The sequence below is a fragment of the Tyto alba genome, unplaced genomic scaffold (genome assembly GCF_018691265.1).
Source record: "Tyto alba isolate M040663 unplaced genomic scaffold, T.alba_DEE_v4.0 Super-Scaffold_20000014, whole genome shotgun sequence".
Lineage (NCBI taxonomy): Eukaryota > Metazoa > Chordata > Aves > Strigiformes > Tytonidae > Tyto > Tyto alba.
In genome coordinates this window covers 84539-107788 of record NW_024881287.1, presented here as the reverse complement: position 1 = coordinate 107788, position 23250 = coordinate 84539, and the positions used below count along the sequence as shown (strand labels likewise).

Here is a 23250-nt window from a genome sequence, read left to right as displayed (position 1 = left end):
TAGCTGGGCGAGACTGTCCCTGCAGTAAAACCCACTACAAGAAAGAATTAACTTCTCTGACTGCTGAACTGCTTGAGATCCTAAACACAGCTGACGTGTGCAGGCTAACTTAGTCTCTAGGTGAGTAGCAGCTGCCATGAGCAGTTAACATCATGAAGGCTATAACCTCCAGGCTGAACTTTTAGGTTATCAAAGGGAGACAATATTAAAAAAGCAACACAAAATAAAAATCCTTTTGTTTCTTTTGAGTAATGTTAGAAAATGGTTTGGTTTCCAGGCACTGCTTGTTCTAACTTAATTGTTCAGAGCAGTTTTATTTACTCAGATCCCTTGAGAGATGGCCCAGACAGCAGGACTGTGAATGCATGGGATCACAGGAACTTGGATATAAATCAGCTTAACAGGGCTGTAGTAAATTCCCCACATATCATTCAGCTCAACTATGGTTTCATATCTATTGTTAGTTCTGATTTCAGATCTGAGGAGCAAAAGACTAATATGTGGGTGAAAACCCTTTTTTTAAAAGTATAATTGTAACTTTGCCATCATAACACAGGCTTTCTGCTTTGGTCTGGGTTGGATGACTTAACAGTCCTAGCTTTATGAACATAGCTACATGGACAGATAAATATTGAATAACAATTTACGGTTAAAAGAAGTTTTGGTAAAAAGTTTATACTTTTTACTCTAGTTTATACCAGAAGTTTATACCAGAAGAGTCTTCCACTGGAAATGATAGTTTTCAGTAATGCCCCATGTAACTAAATTAGGAAGTGTATGAAAGATATGATCTAGTGCGAAACAAGAATGGGCTCCTGCCTGTCAAACCCGTCTCTGATTGTATAAGTTAACATTATTTCTTGACTCATCTTTGCCCTACTGACTTGTGGCTCTGTTTCTTGTTTAAAAGCCTCATGTCCTTTTTGAGAGATCTAGTTCACTCTTCACATCCAGGTCTTTGTGATTTAAATTCCTTTTGAAACAGCACAGGTAATACTGAATATAAAGGGTTTGCTGCTGTTAGTGTTCATACGGCCATTGCAGCAGCAAGTGAGTTTTCAGGACTCTCAGGACTTCACTGACCTGGTCACTTATCTTCTAACTTGGATCAGAGATGTGATGGTGGTTCTCTAAAACCACAACAGATGTCAAAAACATTGACATGGTGCTGCTGGGAAATGAAGCCGGCACTGGTCTTAAAATACCAAGCTGGAGCCCAGCTCTGCCACAAGAAATTACTTATCTCCTAAGTAATAATATCTGCAGCTGAAATAGCAGTATTGGTCCTACATTCATTTTTACCTTGTCAAATAGTTGACAGTTCAATGCGTCTGGCTTTAATTCTGCTTTACAGGTTCTGAAGCTGGATGATATTGAGGTGCTTTAAATCCCATTGATGTGAGAAACAGGCTGCTAGTACTTAACTGCTGACCTCTACTGAATGTGTTTTCCAGCACATAGTATTTAATACTGCATGCACTAATCCAGGCTTAATGTGGAAGAGGAGAATCCATTAGATGAATTGTATAAATGCCTGATGCGCTAGAAGCAGTAAAGGGCATTTTGTGGGATCAGATATTAACACCTAACCCGGTAGTGATCTGTAGTTCCTGTTGAGTTTCTTGCGTGTCAAATGTACAGTGCAGTTAGCAGCACGCTGGCAGGAGCCATTCATTAGGTGTGCAGCTGCGGGAAGTGATGGTGTGCACAGGGAGGAGCCTAGTTACGCCTGTAACTTGTGCTGTCTCCAAGTGTTGTGGCTCATGCTGGGGCAGGGTGGGTGGTCTTTAGGACACCTTGGTGGTATCTGCACAAGGAGTCAGTAGGAACTTGTCTGTGGACTGACTGGAGCAGATAATTATAAAAAAGCACAAAATAGTTAAAAGCTCAAACGCTTCCTCTGATCTTAAATACAGTTTGTAAAAGATGCTTAATTTCACCGATGCTGTGTTTTCATAGTGCTTGCATTAAACTTGTGATATTTTAAAATGAAAATTATCTTTAACTGGCACTTCTAGAAACACCAAGCAGGTGCAGTTGCTGTTGGCCACTGTAAAAGCTGCTGGTGCTCCTGACTTCCCCCGATCAGGTCAATTGTGATGCTGATGGCTTTCCAGGAAATTCGTGCTCTCCCCTGCATTGCCTCTCTGCAGTGGGCAGATAGGGTGCATTCACCATTCCTATCCTTGCTGCCTAAAAATCTGGGATCTAGGTTTTGCTAGCTTGAGAAGAGTAGAAGAAATTGGTGTCAAACTACAGAAGTGTCATATGCAGCTGGGCTGGAGTAAATGCTGAATTTCTAGACAGCTGAAGCTAGGAGGGAGTCCTGCCTGCATTAGTGCTCACTACTGAGAGGGATGTGATATGATATTAATATGGAAGTGTTGAGTCAAGTGCAGGGCAGGATCTCCAGAAACAAAGTCACTGTAGTAATTAATCATAGCAACTGAATCTGGACTTAACTCAGTGGTTGGTAGGAACATTAAGTTGGTATTTTCAGTCAAATAGCATTGTAGCTAGTAAGACTTTATTTTTCTGGCATATATATTTTTTGCTACGGTTTTGCCTTATCCAATTACAAATAAAATAACAAACCTGAAGTGCAGTTACTAATGAGGATGTGGGGGAGCAAGGCAGTAAAATAGGAAACAAAGTGACCATGCTAGTAGCAATGTTCTTAAAACACCTGTCCTGGTGTAACTTAGAGGCTGAAGCTCTTGTGCAGTAACTGTAAGTGCCTGTTAAGGGCTGAATCTTCTGCCAGGCAGGTCTATTCAATGTAACACCAGAGGAGTTTATTCTTTTTCTGGAGACTGCAAGTATGCCTAGTTATAAACTGGGAAACAGGGAATGAGTTGATAATATTGGTCTCCTTCCTGGCTATTGTGTATGTTCAGAGGTGTCAAAGAGCCACGGTGAGCAGGCAGCTAATGTCAGAACACTGAAATAGGATTTCTGTTCAGTTTAAGCTCAGCTAGAGGAGTCAAGCACATGGTGAATGCAATAACAGTTGGGTACTTGTAGGTGGGGGACTGAGCTGCATCTTTAGTCCTCCTAAATTAGTTTGACTGTAACTGAGCTAACAAGCTGCCCTAAAACTCTGCCACTCTCTTGTGCCTAGCAGCCTGTCTGAAATTACTAGAAATAAGCTCAGATAGTTGATTTGCCTTACATCAGTGAAATTGTAGGGAAGAAACCTTTCTGTGAGATCTAAGTTTATTGCATAATTTGGTCTTTTTGCCTCTTAATATGTTTAGAATTGGGCTTTTAGTGAAAAAGCTGACCTATAATTGTGGCTGTTGCTGCATCTTTCCAAGCAGTCTTGCAGCTTGTCTTGGAAATTCTTGTCTTGCTTAACCCACAGAAACTTAAACAGCATTCAGTGAGAGCAGATTGTGTTTACATAATTTCCCACGATTTCTCTCACAAAAGAGACATGGAGTAATTCTTTGAGACCTGTTTGTAATACCCTGAAAAAGCATTTGGTTTTGCTTTTCAGATTCTGGATGATTTCAACATAGAGACCTGAAAGTGGTTTTCTTTTTGTTTGGAAAAAATCCCTGCCTGTAATTCGGGGTTTCTTGTTCTGGTGGCTTTTAGCTCTGAAATCAAATTTGTAGAGAAACTTCACTTGCTTCATGCTCTGGTACAGCATCTTAGTGTGCTAAACACTTACAGGCTAGTTAGCAGTGGCTTATCAACAAGTAATGTGACTCTAAGTATGCCAACTTAGATCTCAGCTGCCTCCACATGAGAAAAGATTTCTCTAATTTCTCTCCAGTTGCGTTTTCTGGCACCAGAGCTCAAGAGGAATCCTTCGTGTGGCAAAACACCAGCTTTAATTCCATGATGATTGTCATTGCAGGCAGGCAGATAGCCCTTTTCTATTAGAGTTGTGACTGCAAAACAGGATTTAGAAGTTTGGAAGAGTCTTCTAGATCTACAGCTTTTGATTGAGTCTGCATCACATACAGAGACAATCACTGGTGCTTCAGGCTCAGCCTTTGCAGTGGTCTTCTTGAGACAAAACCCTCAGGGTTAGACAGTTTGAGAGCAGAGGGTTTTTACTGAGAGGAATGAGAGCTGTGTCCTCAGCTCCTTGACCTACCTATGTGGGATATAAACACGGTAATGCTAGTACACTTAAAAAGCAGTATGCCTTTTTTTCCTGTTGCCTGGAAACTATACCTGTGTAGAAGACATAGGTTCTGCCAGGAAATCTTGTAGCTAGCTCAACCCTGAGTTTTGTTGTCTCTTGCATTTTTTAATCTCAGTCCTTGGGCTGTTTAGCTGTCTTAGATCTCACAAAACTGCATGTAAGCACAGGAATGGGCTTTTTTGGGAAACTCCCAGTGTGGTACGGAGGAGTCTGCAGTTAGATGATGCAAGCACTCGAGTTGAAGTGAATCTGCTCTGCCCTGGGTAAATCTCTGCTCTGCTCCCAGAGCAGAGTGGCATGCTGTAGAGCCAGGCATGTCCTTGCTGCAGTAGCCGCTCCCTTCTGAGATGGTGTAGTGACATTCACTTGCTTTTCTTGGAGCAACGCCACTGGTGTAACTGACCTTAAACTGTGGGCTAGGATTGTTTAAGTGGATCATAAATCTTTTGGTTGTGAGCATGCCCTGGGAAATGACTGCGGAGTGAGGGCTCGGTGCTACTGTAACGTATCTACACATAGCCAGTATCACAAGCAGGCATGTACAGAACATAAAGCCACGTGAGCAGCTGAATTTGTTTCGTAAAGGTGAACAGACAACCTTTTCTCAGCTACCTGTCACTCTGGCCCCATAAAATTTGGGTTGCAAGGCAAAGGCATATGCTGATCAATAAGTAAAACTATAACCACGTACTTAATGGTTCAGCAATCCACTTTGGTTGCCTGCTTCTGTTTCTGGGGAATAAAACTTCCCATAGCTTGTTCTGTTGAACAAGGTCAGCACCCTGTGTCCAACTGGCATGGTTAGATGCTTAAGTGGAAGGGGGTGACCTGGGATTGGGATTCTGCTCTCATGATGTGCATCTCGCTTTTGGGATCTTTTCTTGCATTCTCAGTGAAATGTGAGCCTGGCTGAGGTGCAGGGACCAGGAGATACTTCTCTGGACATGCTGCGCTAGACTGGTGGTGGGACTTTCTTGGTGGATTGAGCAGTGCCAAGGGAAGGGTCTCTGCTCCACATTGCAGCAAGCAGTGTGTGAGACGCGCTTTCAGACGGGAGTGTTTTTGGCACTTAAGCAGTCCAGATTCAGCCTGCTTTCCTTCTGACTGGCTTTTCTGACTTCTGTGAACGGCAGGGTAGCACAGAGAAGTTAATATCCAGTTCTGGGATCTCTGCAGTCATCTCACAACGGACTCAGCTCAGAGTCTTGCCCCGCAGCTGGCTGCTGACCACTGGAAGATAATGTTTGCTATAATTGCCCATCACTATTTGGTTCATCAAGTTGCACTGATTTATTAAACAGACACAGATGGTATTCAGATCTGGGAAATGCTTGTGGTGGCAAGAAATTTTGTATTAGGGACACAGGTAGATGGGCCTGCTTAACTTGCACACAAGAAAGGCAAAAAAACCTTTGGATCCTAGTAGAGTAAGTATCTAACAAATTTTTCTTCTGCACAGAAATAGTAATTTAACATATTTGCACTGGCAAATGTAAAACAGGTCTTCACATTTGCAAAAATTTTTAGCCTGCTTCTGAACCCAGAAAAGCAGCAGTAGTATCTTGAGTTCCAGCTTTTCAAATCTATCTTACCCTGTTTAACAAGTTGTTGGATTTTGTTTCTTGACTTAGGACATGGTAGATGCCTTTTGGCTTGTTTTCTGAGCATTATCAGTCCAGGTCAGTCCTGGTGTTTAGATTTTTCTTGTTTAGTTGGTGTTTTGCTCTTAAGAAATTGGGTGGAGTTATACTGTGGGGCCACATGGGTACTGGTGTATAAAATGAGTAATTTAATGGTCTTAATTGAAATAGTTTTTTCCAACTTTTCATTGTAATAGTTGCTTGTTGATGTCTTTTTTTGTTGTTGTTGTTTTGTAACTAAAATATATTGCTTTTTTCCAGGCTCATATTAAATTTCCTATCGACTATCCATATTCACCACCTACCTTCAGATTCCTGACCAAAATGTGGCACCCCAACATTTATGAGGTAAGGTGATTTTTAGATAACTTTTTCTCAGGCATGTGAGAAGGCTTTCTACTTCCTTAAATTTCTGGAAGTATTGAAGGTACTAAATGTCCCCACCTGTAACTAAAGTGGTTAGCTGTTTGTGTTAAATGTCAGCTTCATGGTTGAACAGTCAAATCTAAACATTGTAGGACGTAATGTTCTTGTAGGCAGGGATGGAGCTGTTCTCATACCTGCAAGTGCAGCAGGCAGCCCCAGCTGAAGTGGCATACCATGAGCATTGGCAATTTTAGGGGATTCTTAGATCAGAGCTGTTGTGTGGTGTCGTACCCTGCTGTGACACTTGGGCAACTAGTTGTTGTTTGTACTCAGTTCAAGTACACTTTAATTTGAGTGTATCCTACAAAACTGTGTGTTGAGACAAGAAATAATGGAGAAGTCTTCTGCAGCAGTCAACCTACAAATGAAGGGGTTTGGACTTGGGGTGCTCTGACTGCAGAAAAAAACAGAGCTGGGTTGGAGTCCAGCATCAGGAGTCATCATGCACTGCCCGGTCACCCTGGGAGCAGAGTGAACAGGTATCTCAGCACTTACTGTCTGCTAGCCAGTTTAAAGTGGCCCTTGGCTCAGGGCATGCATGGCTCACGTTCAGAGGGTAATGCTTTGGGCTGTCAGGTCCATAATTGGATGTACAACATGATTGGATGGTACAACTAGATAGCAGGTCTAGAAGAGGAATGATTTAATATAGAAGCAATTGGTTCAAAATTACCAAATTTCACATTGCAGTGTTTGAAAGTCGAAGGCCTGTTTTCACTCAAAACTTGACTTCTAGTGGACGTCAGTCAAATCCTTGCTAAACTTTTGGATATCTTAGACAAGTGTCAGCCTGCTAGCAGTATTGGTTGAATAGTTTGAGGAGCTTTCAGAATGTTCCTATTGGTGCAGCTCTGTCACCTTATCACAGGTCTTCCTGTGAGAGATTCTGCAGGCTTCTTTTGGACTCACTTCAAAACAAGAATGTCACTTCTCTTCCTTGCTGCAAACGAAAAATGCTTCAGTTGATGCCTTGGGCTTGGAAGGCCCTTTTCTAACAAGCTGTTGCTACTACATGTCCAGCCTAGAATGAGTACGCTTCAAATGTCATGGTGAAAAATGCACTGATGGCTTAATAATCAATGGCCAAAAGCCTCTCCAGAGTCCAGTGCAGAATGGGATAGTAACCAGCTTTAATTACTGGATGCTCAGGTGTCTTGCCCTAAGTGCAGAGACATCCTGAAACGAGTCATCTGACAGTATTCTGACTTGAGTTTTAGACTTGGCCCAGAGTCTTGTGAGTAGCCAAGCATGATGTTTCTCTTTAAGGGTCTATTTCAGTTACATGGGAGTTTGATCTATAAATAAAGACAACTTTGAGACCTGCAGGTTACTGCAGATCCATACTGTGGATGTTGATTCTGAATCCAGAAATTCTTATGCAGGAGGCAAGTGGGAAATAGTTACCAAAATGGTATGTACAAAACGAGTCTTGGAAAGGACCTCTCCCAATCCTGGTGGGAAAGATGAGAAATTGGCTCTAGAAACAACTGAAGGTAGGAGGAGAAACTAACCCAAAGCTTGACGGGTGTATTTTGGGGTTACTCTTCAAATACTCCAGCTCTCAGCTTTGTACTTTGTGTTCGTAGCAGTGTTTCTTGGAGCTGAGGGAATCTGAAGCAGCTTGCAGGCTGTTTTGGAAACAACATTTAAGCAATGAAGATGAGCACTGGGATAACTCCAAATGAAACAGAGAATAAATCACCAAAGGGCTGGAGGCTTGAGGGTTTGTCAGGAGGAGGAAAAAAACCAAAACTTTCAGTGTAAGGAAGATGAAAGAAAGTAGCAGTTTACGGAATCTGCTGGTGGGACTGGATGGGGAGGCTGGGGCTGATGTTTCAGTTCTGAGCAATGAGACTTGAGTAACTTGTGTGTTTTCACTGTCTCAAGTTTAGTTGGGTCACCTAGCTGAATATTGGTAAAACTGCATTCATCTGTTTTTTATTTTTACGACACAACAGTTCTCAGTCTTAACAGAAGTATAGGCTATTTCCCACTGGCAAATGAATACCCTACCTTCCTTGTTTACATCTTTCAAAAATGTATGTAGGGAAGGGCTCTCTTCTTGACTATGCTGATCCCCTAAAACCTTGTGCTGATCTTGTCGGGCTCCATGGCACTGCTTAGCCCTTCCAGACTCTATTGCAGTGCTGTCCTGCTTGAATTCCCAAACATGTAACATTGACTGTTGCAAGAGGGAAGCTTCTCACATCCTTGCTTCCCTCTATATTTTCATATTTCCAAATACCTGCTCGTCCACATGCTGCTGATCTGATTGCTTGAGGAACTTCCCTGCCAAGTGCTGTGATGCTTTCTTCTGGCCACCAGCACTGCATCCCAAGAGATGGTCAAAGGAAAAACTGGGTAAATTCATCACAATTATTAATAAAAAACATAATAGGCTGTGAACATAATCTAACACTAGTAAGGTTAACTTCACCTTAAAATTATATTAAAAAATATTTCTAGATTGCACAAGCCTGTTGGAGTCCTAAAAAGAAAACTGCCTTGTTATGGCAAACTGTTCCAGCAACGTAAGTGTGTGCTTGGGTATTCAGCAGCTCCAGGTGCTACACTGCTGTGCGTAGCTGTGTTCTTGATGAAAACCTGCTTCAGAATGATGAGGGCTTGCTAGATTAGCATACCTGGCAGGGTTAGGGAGCCACTGAAATCTGGATACTGATCACAAGCCTCCAGTGTTGAAGCAGGATTTTGTTTGGCTATAAAACAAATGTCATTGTTAATCAAGGCAAGCTGAAATGTTTGGGAGGCCCTTCAGGTGAGCTGCTGCTATCTGTAGCTGTGATCGCTGGCTGGGGCTCAAAGGTACAGATGCTGTTGCTGCAAGCAGCACTACTTGGTGCTCTGGCTCCTCTGCGTTGGGCAGCGTTGGAGTGTCCCCAAAACATAGCTGAGACCGGGTGTGTGGGGAGCTGCCAGCCTCCAATCTCAAACAGGACCGATCCGCAGCTTCTCTCTTGTTCCTGTCATCAGCCTGTGTGCCTTGGAGGAGGGTGACAAGGGGACAGCGCTGCCTGCCAGCCGAGGCCGTGCCACCCCAAGGAGAGGTGCTGCCTCTAGGAACTTGTAAGTCACCCCAGCAAGGGGCAGCGAGCCAGAGGGGCCCTGAGAGGCCAGGGTCTGCTGGCTGGCCTGGGGGCCCATCCACACCGTCACCCCATCCTGCGGTAAGGCACTGGGACCCCACCGAACCCTGGGGTCAACTTCAGTGGAGAATACCAGCTGTGGTGAATGCTGCTGCAGCACTGCTATGAAGTAATTGTGTCAGAGTGCTGCTGCTGATGGAGAATTGGTTTTACAGGCTTCTTAAAATGTTTATAAATGGTCGGCATTATGGAGCCTTAAATCTATATTCAGGCTGTAACACTGGTGAGTAAAACAGATTGAGAATTACGTGGCTGTATGGCTTCCATATGCTGCCAGAATATTCTACCTCTTGCATGCTGGAAGGGATTTTCAGTGAAACCTTCAGAGAGCATCTCCTTCTTTTTCACCTGGTATTTCCAACAGCTGTATCCTAGGAGAGCAGTGTAAGCCTGCCCTGCACCATCTGTTCAACCTCCTTGTGTCCTCGGAGTAGTGTTGTACCTGAGCTAGTAGAGCGCTAAACCGTTCAATTGAAAAAACCCCTGTAGCTAACTCAGCTACCACTGGGAACAAAAAATTTTTTAACCCTACTTTGGGTCTGCTGCAACTAAAACTCACTTCTGTCACTGTAACAGTACTTGCTGAAGACCAGTTTAGTTTTATGTGACTTTATTACTCTTTTTGCTTGCTTTGCTACATTCTTTAAACCTCTTGAGATTTGTTTTGTACCAATTTATAGACTAACCCTTTTGAGCATATAAGTAGAGTAGACCCAGGAAGAACTGAGAACCATTTCCAGTTCTTGCATATTTTTACTGGTACTTGGGGTGTCCATATTAAGAGTCAAACTGCTTGGAACATAGCCAGTGTGGTAGAGTTGAGTCATCAGACCTCTGCCTCAAACCAGGCTATTCTCAGCTTTTGTTTCTGTCTTGCAGAATGGAGATGTATGTATTTCAATTCTGCATCCACCTGTAGATGACCCACAAAGTGGAGAGCTGCCATCTGAGAGGTGGAACCCTACCCAAAATGTCAGGTAACTGAATTTGATGTACAATGGTGACCTCAGAGGCCTGTTGCCCCTCTCCAAGACTAAGGCCTGTGCTGGGAGAGGTCTGGAACAGAAGTTGAGACTTTGGGGGTTGTAGGGCTTGAATTGAGTGGGAACCAGACTTACCAAGGTGTCTGAAAATACTAGAGTGCTGTGTGTCCTGATACTGAGCTAAAAATGTGGAGCCTTCTGTCCTGTTCACAGGGTTTCATGCTCTTAAAGCAAATTATTTCAAGTGTTCGCCTTTCCCAGACCATGTTACTCTACACACAGGTTTTAAAAACTCCTCCAAGATACCACTAGTGAAAAAGAACATTTTTGAGTATTCAGGCCCAGGAGGGAATAACTTTGTATACAATCCTGCCTACTGTTTGCCTTCCAGTGTTTGTTTCCATCTCCTGTCCTGCAGTGTCCTTTATTGAGCAGTCAACCAGGTAGTTTTCTTCCTGCCAGAGAAACTGAAGGATCACTAAATACCAGAGGCATTCAAAACTAACATCTCATTTTTTTTGAAACACCAGCTGAAGTTCATTCTCATTACAAGACACTGCCAATAAAGAACTGACTAGGTGACAAGCCTTAACTCATGGTTCGGAAACAGCTTTGGGCATTAATTGCTTACTGCACACACATTTTGAGTATTTCATTATATACAACCCTAAAAATTGACATGAAACTTTTCATGGTGCTAGTTCTCTGATTTCTGTTCTCCCTTACCATGGTGCAGTTTTTGGTGCTTACTCTCTTGGAATGTGTTGGGTTTAAGTGTGACATCTGGGGAGAAATCATTCCTCAGCTCTATCAAAGGAAATAAAACTTGTCCTTAACTGCTAGCCTGCTACCAGCATCACCCGCTGGGCCAAGTGGCGATGGAAGTGCATCCTGCTGGGGTCCCACCTGGCTTTGTAAGGCTCCAGAGTGTCGGGCAGGAGGCAGCAGGGCTGGAGGTGTGGGAGGGGAGCATGCTTGTAATGAGCTGCCTGTGTAACACAGGGCTTCTCTGCAGCTGCTGAATTTTGTAAATCCTGTGGAGTGTTGACAGTTTACTTACAGGTGACTGGCCGAAGTGTCTGGAGGGGGGGGAATGTCATTCTTCGACTTCGAGAGCTCCTGTGCTTCCATCTCTAATGGTGTCAAGCATGCTCATGAATTGTTTTGAACACGGATGATATGGGCTTTCCCATCACTTGGAGCTAGATGAGGCAGGTATAAGTAAATATGGAAACATCCATCAAGATGTGAAGGAATGCAGCTGTGGTCTGTGTGGCAGAGAATACTGCTTTTCTTCTCATACTGAGTCCCATAGAGTTGAGGAAGTGGTGGCAGAGCTTAGAATTGAGGCTTTTTGATAATTTTAGTTGCCCTTTTCCATATCTCCTATCTCCCCTGGGAGGGTGAAGGTGTCTGTCCTTTGAGGTGCACAAACTGAGCACAGTATTCATGACGTTGGTACATCTGTATCTTGTGAAGATAGATGATGCCCTATCTCCCTATTGCTTGGTTTCCTGAGGATGCCCATTTTTGTTGGCTTTTTTTTTGGCTGCCTAAAATGTAGACAGTTTCTGCAGCCTCATTGCACTAACATGATTGTCAGTACAGTCTAAGACAAAAGTTCTGACTTTATACTGGAGACCAATAATGTGCTAGGACAAATCTATACCTATCTCTAAAGGTGGATCTGAGAGGCTACAATGTGAATAGCAGCTAGAATAAAAAAAAAAGATATCCTTTTTCATCAAGGTATATAACAGTATGTACTGGTTGGGAGCACCAGCCAGTCTACATAATGTCTATTTTGGGTGGAATTCATCTGTGTCTGAGCCTTCTGTTGATGCATGGATAGAAAAACACACTTAACTGGCCTGTTTCCTTTGAGCCTCTGCTGGTAAAGGGATGTAGAGGGAGTCACTCTGAAGACAACAGCGCTGTAAACACTTAAAGCAGCTCCCTGTTCCCTAGAATGGGGGGATGTAAGAAAGCAGAAGGCAGGATTGAGATCTCCACTCTTCATGCAGTCAGCTTGTGTGAAACAACGTGCTAGAACAGCCTTGCCTGAGAGAAACAGATCTCTGTCAGTGGTGCAGAGGGTCAGTCTATATCCAGTCCAGTGCAGGTTGTATCTGATGCTGAGGCTGTTTTCAGTCCCATGTGGTTGAACCTTTTTTCATGGTTTTGGTCCTGTCAGATCCCACGTGCTGGAATCCTTGTTACTGTACTTTACTTGTTTACCCACCGTAGCAGGGTTTGGGTCAGAGCAGACTCTCCAGCTCTTTACGGTATCAGCAGTGATGCAGCTGATCTAATGCACTGGTTGGGAAGAAAGAGTACAGAGAGCCTCACCTCTAATAGTTGCCTTGGTGCGTTTAAGTAGCTTTGCCATGACTTTGGAGTCTGGGACACCACAGTGGAAATCAGCTTCTCCTCACTCCGTTGATGTAAGTGTGGTAGAGCAGATGCTAAATCCAGACATGAATTCCTGTCCTCAGCCTTCCCTAGACTTTGCTTGCTCTCCAGTAAAGCTGCTGCAGTGATGCTGCAGTTGACGTGCTGGATTTACAGCCTGGTTCCTGAGAATCAAAGGCTTTAAAATGAGTTCTTGAAATGAAATAGAAAGCAGTTTCTCTTGTGTGCCCATCATTCCAGTCTGACCAGATAGGCTTTTATTTCAAGAACTGCTTTTCTTTTCCTACTGAATTATGTAATTTGGAAAATAAATTGTACAAGACTTTCCTGATAGCTTGTCCTGGTTTGAGCCTAGAGGGCATCTGAGCACCACAGAGCTGTTCACTGACCCCTTCCACTCAGGAATGGGAAGGAGAAAATAAAGCAAAAGGCTCAAGAATCAAGATAATAACAGGGAAGGATGACTCATGCATTATGGTCCTGGGCAAAAGACAGACTCATTAGGGGAAGAAAAAAAAGAGAACATCCTTTTAATTCAAACACTAACAACACTTAACAGACAGGGTAAGACAGTGAGGAGCGTTACCAGATCTTAAAAACACCTTCCCCCTACCCCTCCCTTCTTCCCTATGGCCAGTCCTGCCACTCCTTCCTCCTCAGGCAGAGGACCCCTCGAATTCTCCCCTGCTCCAGCGTGGGGTCCCTCCCACAGGAGACAGTCCTCCATGAGCTTTCTCCTGCGTGAGTCCTTCCCACGGGCTGCAGCTCTTCCCATGCTGCCCCAGTGTGGGCAAGCATTTCCTGGAATTCTATCCCAGACATACAGTCTGATAGATGTGTTCAGCATGTGCTGCTCTGAATGTGCCCCTAAATCAATGCAAGTACAGCTGGGGATGTGGTGTCCTTTAATCACGGGCTGCAAAGCAGTTGCTATGTACTGCTGTATTTCAAGCCCTATTCCTTGTATGTTGTTCTTCCCTTCCAATTAAATCAAAAGCTGTTGCCTGCAGGATCACCTCAGACAGGTGAAGCTATTGCAACAGTAGCTACAGCCAGGTAGCTGGTGTGTACAGCTGCTGGATGGGACTTGCTGTTGAGTTTTGTGAGGATCAAAGGGCTGAACCTCTGATGTGGCATGAAGTGTTGGAAATGCAGGAGAAGGGTCTGGGTGAGGGAAGTGGTGTTTGCCAGCAGTGCAGGGCAGCTAACTCTGTACTGCTGCTAGAAATCCAGGAAGGCTGTCTGTCTGCGGGGGGTTACATGCCTGGCTTTGCTGAGCACCAGCAGCTAAAGCCTGCTGGGTCCTTGGTGGCTTGCCTGGGTATTGAAAAACTTCTGCACTGTCTTTCTCTTGCTGTGCTCAGCTTTAGTGATGCACGAGCTGAGGAGAGACCTGCCTACAGCTTCCACTTCTGTACACCAGGTGGGGCAGAGGAAGCAAGTGCAGCCTCATCCCATAGCCTTGGGTTGTAGTGGTCCTTCTCCCTACACAGGGCAGGCAGAGAGCCTGGCTTTCTGCTGGGAGGCTGCATGTCACCAGGAACAGGCTCATGAAGCAGGTTTCCAGCCCTGCACCTTTCATGGGTGATGTAGACAAGCTGAATTCTGTTCTGAACCCAGCTTTGTCTGCTGCCTCATCACAAGCACCTGCACAGTCTCTAGTCAGATCAGATCCTTGAGGTTTGTATTCCGTCACCGTCCCTACACTGATGGCTGGGGTCTGAAGTTCATAAATAATCTTTTCTCACTTCAGATATTATCCTTAGTTATCATTAGCTTAAGTTTTGATTTTAAACAAGTTTCTGATGCATCAGTTAAAGAAGTAGTGGACATCCAGAATCTGTGAATGTGCTAGCTCTGACTCTGCTGTTGTGGTTACCTTTTTCAGGACTATCCTACTGAGTGTAATCTCTTTGCTTAATGAGCCCAATACGTTCTCTCCTGCCAATGTGGATGCATCAGTCATGTTCAGGAAATGGAGGGACAGTAAAGGAAAAGACAAGGAGTATGCTGAAATCATAAGGTAAGCTTTGCCATGTGTGATGCTGTGCTGCTTTGAACCCTGTAAAACAGGCTGCTGGCAGAATTTGCTGAAACCAGCTTCTCGCTGTGGTTGCTTCTTCAGAAATGAATTTTACCACCTTATTCCAAGTCTAAGTTTCTGGTCTGTCTAGGATTTTCAGCACACAGAAGCAGTGAAAACGTATGGAATATGAGGACTGGGATGATCTGTCTTTAAATTGTTCATTTTCAGACTAATCTGGCATGAAGCTCTGCAAAACCTATTGGCTGTTAGTAAATCCCAGTGGAAGGCCCTGCTTGCCTTTGAGCACTGCCCACATTGCTTGGGATGTAATTAAAACTGACTGCGTCCTGTGTCGTGGTTTGAGCCCGGTCAGCGGCTAAACGCCCCGCAGCCGCTCACCCACCCTCCCCCCACTTGGGAACGGGGAGGGAACCGGAGGGGCAAAGGGAGACTCGCGGGTTGAGGTAAAAACAGTTTAGTAACAGTGACAGAACAATACGCTGACAGCAGTATCAGCAGGTAATGTACAACACACCTGCCCCTGGCCGGTGATCCCCAACACCAAGGCCCCACGGCCACACTCCCGGCCCTCTCCTGCCTTTATATAGTGAGCACAGTGTCACATGACATGGACTATCGGCCAATCAGGGCCCAGCCCTCCAGCTGTGCTCCCCCCACCCCCGCACACAGGTGAGGGCACTGGGGCCTGGGGAGCCCCTGGGGTCTCAGGGGGCTGCAGCTCCTCCAGCTACTAAAACAAACAGGAACTCTAGTCCAGCCCCAACCAGGACATCCTGCTAATTCCGTGCTTAATGCACTCATGAATCATAATCTTGTCCCTCCGATTCAAAGGAGTATCAGCAGGATTTGGTAAGAGCTTGCAAATCTGGGTTTGATGGGCTGGAAGCACTGTTCAGTCTTCACTGCCCCTTGCTGAGAAGTTCATGGTTTATCAGGGGCTGCGAGGAGATGCTGTAAACTTGAGCCGGGGTTGGTGTAGAGCAGTGGACGGGCAGCCCGTACTGCGGTGGGACCGCTTGCCTGGGGCAGAGCCACGGCCACCAACTCCGTTGGCTGGGCGTGCAGGGTACGCGCCTGGTTGGAGCTACACAGGGCAGTCAGTCTGCGCGAAGAGCCTCGCCGGGAGGTTATCCTAGCCCCCTCCAGCTCCCGTGGCTTCAGCGGAGCCGGATGGAGCCACAGCTTGTGGCAGAGTGACAAGCAGGCGGGCGGGGGTGAAGGGGCAGGCTGCTGCCTGCTCCCCGCCCTGCTGGGAGGCAGCACAGGCCAGCGAGGGCTGACAGCCTGAGTGCTGCCGGGAGGCAGCAGCCAGAGCCTGTCCCGGGGTGACGGGAAACACTTGTCTTCTGCCAGCCTCGGGCAGCGCCGGGGTTACGGCTGTGTCTCGGGGTGCATCCACCTTCTTCAACTGCTGTTGCCCTCCGCTGGGAGCTCGGAGATGCCAAATGTGTGTGGGAGTTGCACTTACGAGCACTCCGGGGCAGAGTCATCAGTGGTGGGGCCGCTAAGTCGTCGTAGGAAATCCCTGAGCATCCCTCGCCTAGCAAATGTCATAAAGTTTGTTCTGAGCGCCGTCAGGTCTCTGGTGCGGAGTCCTGCAGGGTGACTGGTTTCACGTGTTGCTGGGAGCGTGTGTGCTGTAAACACCCTTGGAGTGCTCCCAAGCCTGGGGCTGTGGGAACTGAATCTGCATGTGTTGCTTCAGCCAAACATCATCTCTCCCGCCTGGGCTGCCAGGAGGGCTGGGCTGGGGCTGCCGGGAGGTGGGGAGTTGAGCCACGCTGCTGCTGGCACCGGGCCCCACTCACGTTGCTGTGTCATCCTCCCCGCAGGAAACAGGTTTTGGCTACCAAAGCCGAGGCAGAGAAGGATGGTGTGAAGGTCCCCACTACACTGGCAGAGTACTGCATCAAAACTAAAGTGCCTTCCAATGACAACAGTTCAGATTTGCTTTACGACGACTTGTACGATGATGACATTGATGATGAAGACGAGGAGGAGGAGGATGCCGACTGTTACGATGATGACGATTCTGGCAATGAGGAGTCGTGACCTGCTCCCTCTATGCCCCTGTACTGCCCTGCCAACTCAGGCCAGAAGGGAGCAGCGGTAACCTAGCAGCAGTCCAGCAAAAAAGTGTGTGGGGGGGGGATCAAAAAAAAAACTTTTTGTCTCCTGCTGTCTCCTGTTGTATGGATCTGTTTGCTCCTTTTTTATGGACCTCTTAGAGACCCTCCACAGAATGTCTGAATTCTTGCATTCTTAACCCTTTCATCACTGTATTATTTCTTTTTAAGAAAGAAACTCCCCTTTTCACTTCTCTACAAAACGCTCACAGCACAACAGGTTTGCTCGCGTTTAGATTCTTGAATTAAATGCAGTCTTGCATTGAGATGTTTAATGTATTTAAAGCTGGAACAAACCCATCAGAAGCTGGGTGTTTGGGAGCTCAAGTACTGCATTTGCTGGGAAGAAAAAAAAAAATCCACACAAAGCAAATTGCCAAGGTTTAGCTGCTCCATTTACAATAATAGCGTGTGTACATTCGTTTAGCCTTGTGGTGGTGGCTTTTCCTTTATAAGGTGTGGGGCGGAGAGTGTAAAGCTACTGTGTGTTGAGCTTGATGGGATGTCACTGAAAGGTACAGTATTCCTTTTCAGCCTGCTCAAGTTGAATAGTTGGCTCCTGGAGCCCCAGAGGGCACAATCAGCTTTGTCTCTGAAAAAGGGTCGTGATATGAACCCTAAAATAAACACTTAACACTTCATGTCTGTACAACTGAGCCCTGCGTTGCTTTTTTTTTTTTTTTTTTTTTTTCCCAGTCCAGTTTGGGGTTGAAAAAGTTCAGTTTAGCCATGTTGCCGAAATCTGCTGCCAGCTGCCCCTCTCTGGAGGAAGGAGAACCGACATGCATTCCGCTGCCCAGCGGGCCAGCATTCATCCTGCATTTCTTTCTGACAGCGGGAGACACTGATAGCCTCCTCCCCCAGTGCTTGCTAGCAGCTCTTGATTCCTGCAGCCCAAGTCCAGAGCCTTTTTTTCTGTTGCTTATGTAGGTCATGTGCTGGTAAATGCAGCCCTGCTATAACCCCACGGGCTCTGGTGGGGTGGGTAGAAGTCAAAGCTGGTTTTGGGGTGGCCAGGATTTCCCTGTGCCTGCTGTGGCAGAGGGGAGGGATGCGTGCTGGGCCCTTCCCTGCCTGGCTGGGGCATGGCTGAGCATGTGCAGCCCCACAAGAGGAAGCACACAGTGCTTTTGGGCTGGAAGAGAAGGCCAGCGGCAGGGTTTGATGGGCTATTTAGCAGCATGCTTCAGCTGGCGCACTGAGCTTGTCCTCCTGCATGTTTTTGGGAGCTCGTGGCGGAGCTTAGGGCCTTCCCTCCTGGGCAGGTGTGATCCTGCATGCTCGTGCCTGCAGAACCCCCTCCCTCAGTCTCTCGGCATCCTCACCCCCTTGCAGCTCGCTGCTCACGTTCTCGGCTGCGCTGCGGTGGCTGGAATTCCCGTCTCGCATGCTCCCTGGGTGGGCAGCCAGCCCTGCCCTCCTGCCCCCCTGCCCTGGCACCCGCAGGAGCAGCTCTGAGGCGCTGCTGGCCCTGCTCGGGCGAGACCCTCCATTCCCACGGGTACAGAGGTGGTTTCCCCGGCAAGAGCTGCAGGCTTGGGCATTTCTTCATGCCTCCCCTTTGTCTATCTCAGGGTTTCCAATGGTACGTCACCAGCTGCGGTCCCTCAAGGGGGTGCTTTGTTGGGAGTAGACTTTGTTCTGCGGTCAGCTCAGTGGCTTCGTCCCGGGGCGAGGGGTGGGGATGAGCCCCGGCAAGCTCCAGGCGTGCTGCCGGGAGGAGGGAGAGGAGGGGAGGAAGGCTGGTGGGGCTCTGAAGTGAGCAAGGCAGATGTGTTTTCGCAATGCTGCCTGCCTGGGATTTGCTGCAGCAGGGACAGTCCCTGCCCCTCTGCCCCAGGGTGTGCTAGCGGTGCACCCCTCGGCCCCCGGCGGAGTAAAGGCAGCCCGAAGTGGTGATGCCTTGTCCCCCAGTGCTCCCCGCGGTGGTCTGCCCTCCTGCTTGCATGTTCCCCTCAGCCCCTGGTGCTTTTTGGAGCCAGCAGTGGGGGTTCCCCTGCATCTAGTGATGGCGTGGGGCCCCCCCCAGCTTCGCCCCAGCCCTGCAGGGGCAGTGCCAGCGTTGGCGAATGGGTCCCTGTGCCTCCTGGCCACCGCACTGGTCTTGGGGATGTCCTGGGACAGGGACACCAACCTCCAGCTTTTGGGGATCTGTTTTGGGGTGAAGGAGCAGACTATGGCAATGCTGGCTGTGTTGATGACTTGGTTTGAAATGAGGATACTGCATCTTTCAGGATTTCCTGTGTACTTTTGACCGTCTTCACTGTATACTTTCCAGTGACTTGTATTTTCAAGCTTGATGTTGTAAGATGCATTACCATGACTCTTCTGTTACCTTTTTTTAAAGGTAAAAAGCAACCTATTTTGAGAGCTCCTACATAAACCAGACTGATTTCTCTTCCCTGCTGTCCTGTGCAGTGTCATTGCTTGTTGACTTGCTGGTTTCCTTTCTTTGAGATACAAACTGAAGTATGAGGGTTTTTTGAAACTATTTAAGAGATTGCAGAAAAATGTTTACCTGATCTGTGTATTCTGGTTTTTTTCTTAACCCTTTTCTCATGTCTCAGCCAATACTACTAGCGTTTACATTTGCAACTACATAGCCCCTTCAAATGCAGTTTTCAACCATTCTGAAACCAGCAGGGTACACTAGATTTCTTAGTAGTTTTCTTAGCTGAAATCCCAGCTGTTTTCCTTTTTTTCTTCAGTATAATTTACCAGAAAGAATTAACTGATGCATTTTTGTGTTGTCTCCCCCTTCAGTAGTTATATTTTGTCTTTTCTGCACATCTGTCTACTAATAAAAATGTGAAATGACAATATCCCTGTACTCTTACTTCCCTGTTAATTGAGCTTGTTTATTTGCATGGATTACTTAAAGCTTTGGAGAACAGCTACTCACAAGTTCGGTGCTGCTCCAGCATCAATGCCTATACATACACATAAATAAAACAGTGCTGCTCTTTGAAAGCTGCCTGCCTGAACCCAAGACTAAAGAATGAACTGGTTAAGAGAAGTACCTGGCCTCGGGCTTCGCTCTGGTAATTAGTCTTCTGAAGTCAGGCAGAGGGAGACCTAGGGGAAGATGGTTTATGCTCTCATGGGACTGCAGCAGGGGCTTGGGAGTGGGGGCAGAGCTGCGGGCAGGGTAGGGGCAGAGCGCTCAGACAAGGCGGGAGGCTCCTTGCTGGGGCAGGGAGCTTTGACCTGATGCATCAGACTGGCAGAGGAATTGAGGGCATTGCTGCCAGCCCCTCAGGGTGCTTGTCCTGCCTGGCCAGTGCCGTTCCCTGCAAGCTCAAGAGTGAAGAAGTTTGCTTCTGCAGTGCCTCACAGCTGCAGTTGAGCTAAAATTATCAGGACAAGTGTACAGGAGTTGCACTCGCTGCACTTGGCATCGTTTGCGGCGCAGCAACTGCTGAGTCAAACGTGGTTGTGGCCTGAGTGCTTCGGCTTCACAGCTGTGCTGGAGGAATGGTGATGGCATGTCAGGGCTGCGCTCCCAGAGTTTCTGTACCGGGGAGCAGGACTGAGCGCGATGGTGCTGTCTGTGCTGACTGGGATCAGGCTGGCTTGTACCTCCTGCCTGGCTCCTATGGCACTGGGCTGCCCAGAGCTGCTTCACCCAGCAGAAGGTGTGGTACCAAAGGCAGGACAACCTCTCCAGCCCACCCTGCACCGTGTAAACCCAACAGCCACTTGCACAGAGTTTGTTTGTTTTTTTTTTTTTTTTTTTTTCCCCCCTCCTTTCCTTGATGGCCAGGTGCAGCTGAGCTGCCTTGGCTTTACCATCAGACTGTGGACCAGGAGGTTGGAGAGGAGATTGCTGCAGGAGAGCCCTGCTGGAACCAACAGCATAAGGCAATGGGAAAAGATCCTGTTTAGGGTCACCTGGAGAGGAGACTGCCTGCAGCTGACTGCAGTGCTGCTGGCGGGCAGCACCCTGGGGCAGCTGGGAAGGTGCTGGAGATGCCTTTGCTGCCTTGCACTGGGGAAGAGGAGGGCCCTTGCCTCCAGGCATGGCAGCGCTGCTTCTGTGCCCACAGCCACGGCTGAGGACGGACGGTGTGCTGCTGGGGACAGGGGAGAAGCACTGGGTGAAGTCCTTGTGGGCGTCTCCCTTGCAGCGGCTCTGCACCAAACCTGGGGCTCAGGGTGCTGCGGCGCGCTGGCACAAACTCTCTGTTGCCTTTTGCCACCGCTTCTGGGCCCTGACACACAAGCAAAGACTGACCTGCGCCTGTGAGGCAGCAGTGGCTTTCTATAAACAAGAAACTACGTGTGGGAAAAGGAAGTTTGTTTTTCAAAGCCTAGCTGGAGTGAAGCAGCAGCTCTGAACACGAGTGAATGAGGTGCCACGGCTGTGAGCCCTGTGGGCTCAGCTGCTGGTGCGGCCCTTGCACGAGCTGACCCCAAGGCCCCAGCCTGCAGGAACAGTTTTGCATTCTTTGACATTCCGGCCCCAAAGCCTGGGGCAGTGGGACAGCAGCTGCCAAGGCCTCGGAGCAGCTGCTGAAGTTCAGTGTCAAAAGTTGAGCTGGGGACTAGGAAGGCCAGGGCAGTTCATGTGCTGCTCCAAGGTACGGGGGGCTGGGCATCACACTGACTTCCCCTAAGCCAGCTGGATCCCACAGGACCCGAGTGTTGATCAAAGTATGATTCTAAGAAGGTAAAGTGGTTCTCAGGGTAGAAACAGATTTTTTTTTTTTTTCCTTCTCTCCTTGTGGGTCTTGGAACAGAACTGGGAAGTACAAACAAGGCCCTTGCCTGCTGTGTGAACACAGATGGCTCCACACCTACCCACCTCTGCTGCGCGGGATGAGCCCAGGGCAGGAACCATCACCACCCAACCTTCCTCCCCGGCGAGGCCATCGACCTCGCGGGCGAAGCGAGGGAGGGCAGCGCTGCGGCCGCGCTCCCTCCTCGCCTCCCCCGGCCGTGCCGCGGGGACTCCCGAGCAAGACGCCGGAGGACAGACAGCAAAGGCAGCGAAGTGATGCTTGTGGCAGCAGGCAGGGCGCTGCCCAGGTGCCTGCGAGCTCTCTGAGCACCGAGGGGCACTCACCGCCGACACACGGCGTTCGGCATCCCCCGCAGACCCGTCGGCTGCACTCACCCTCCCAGCTCAGCTGTTGTCGCAGCAGCAGGCGGAAAGGGGACGGGCTGCGAAGGCAAAACTGCTCCCCGAGCCTTTGACAATGCAGACAAACACCAGGGACACGCTCAGATCTTTATTAGGTGGAGGAAGGGCTAAAAAGAAATAAAACTCCTAAAACATCCACTGCACTGGTGCAGGACAAGAAGGACCAGGAGTTGCCTCCGGGGTCTTTGTTTTAAAAAAAGTGGGGAGGGACAAGTGAAGTTTCCATCCAGTAGCTCTGGCTTTCCTGGGCAGCGTGGCTCACGGCAAAAAGAGGTACAAGACACAGCTTATACTTTTATTTAAGAAACCGCTACATAGTTTTTGCCTTTAATGATGCAAAGGAGGTTCCAGGACACACTGAGCCATCCAAAGTCTCTTGCTAGAGAAACAAACAAACAAACAAACAAACAAACAAAAAAAAAAAAACAACCAAACAACCCCAAACACAAATAAAACCCTGTCTTTTTTTTTTTTTTTTTTATTATTATTCTAAAATTTAAAAATAAAAAGGTGAGGCTGCAGCTCAGGGCCACAGTGACCAAACTGCCCATGAGAGTTCATCTTACATAGCAGGAGGGAGGGGGGACATGAAAGAAAGGGGAAGGCCCACAAAACATTTATTTTTCTTCCTTTTTTTTTTTTTTTCTTTAAAGTAACAGCTATACTGGGGGCTGAGGGCAGAAATCAAACCAACAAAACACATCTTGATTTGCTTTTTTTTGGGGGGACAGGCCTCCTTATTTGCCTGAATTTAGAACTGCATTAAATAAATGGGCTCCAGCTCCAAAAAAAATGGCATAGTTTGTCTGTGACAGAGTTACAATGCCCATAGAGCTTTAAAAAACAAGGAAGGATGCCCTGGTGCAGATGGGAAACGAATAATTAGTTTTCCTACAAAGAAAATAAAACAGGCTGCAAGATGCAGAAAACCACATTTAGGCTCTATTACATTTACAAATACATACATAAATATATTACATACAACAGCAACTCAAAGAGGAAGCGGGCGAGTCACACAGAAGATGGCTGGCTGGCTGCAGTTCTCCCCGCACAGACGTTTGGCTGAGCAGTTATTTTTCCTAATAATTCCAGGAATGGGCTTCGGCATTTTTTTTTCTTTTTCTCTTCTCTTTTGTTGTTTTTGTTTTGT

The 23250-nt window shown here is 47.2% G+C and overlaps 1 protein-coding gene across 1 annotated transcript; it reads left to right on the top strand.

Moving 5' to 3' along the window:
* The first annotated feature begins 6054 nt into the window (after positions 1–6054).
* Positions 6055–19779, top strand: LOC122153557 (ubiquitin-conjugating enzyme E2 R2-like). Its single transcript, XM_042793963.1, has 4 exons — positions 6055–6147; positions 10269–10366; positions 14673–14807; positions 16664–19779. Exons 1-4 carry the CDS (start codon positions 6124–6126, stop codon positions 16881–16883), a joined length of 477 nt encoding a protein of 158 aa, XP_042649897.1. The 5' UTR covers positions 6055–6123; the 3' UTR covers positions 16884–19779.
* Positions 19780–23250: the final 3471 nt, after the last annotated feature.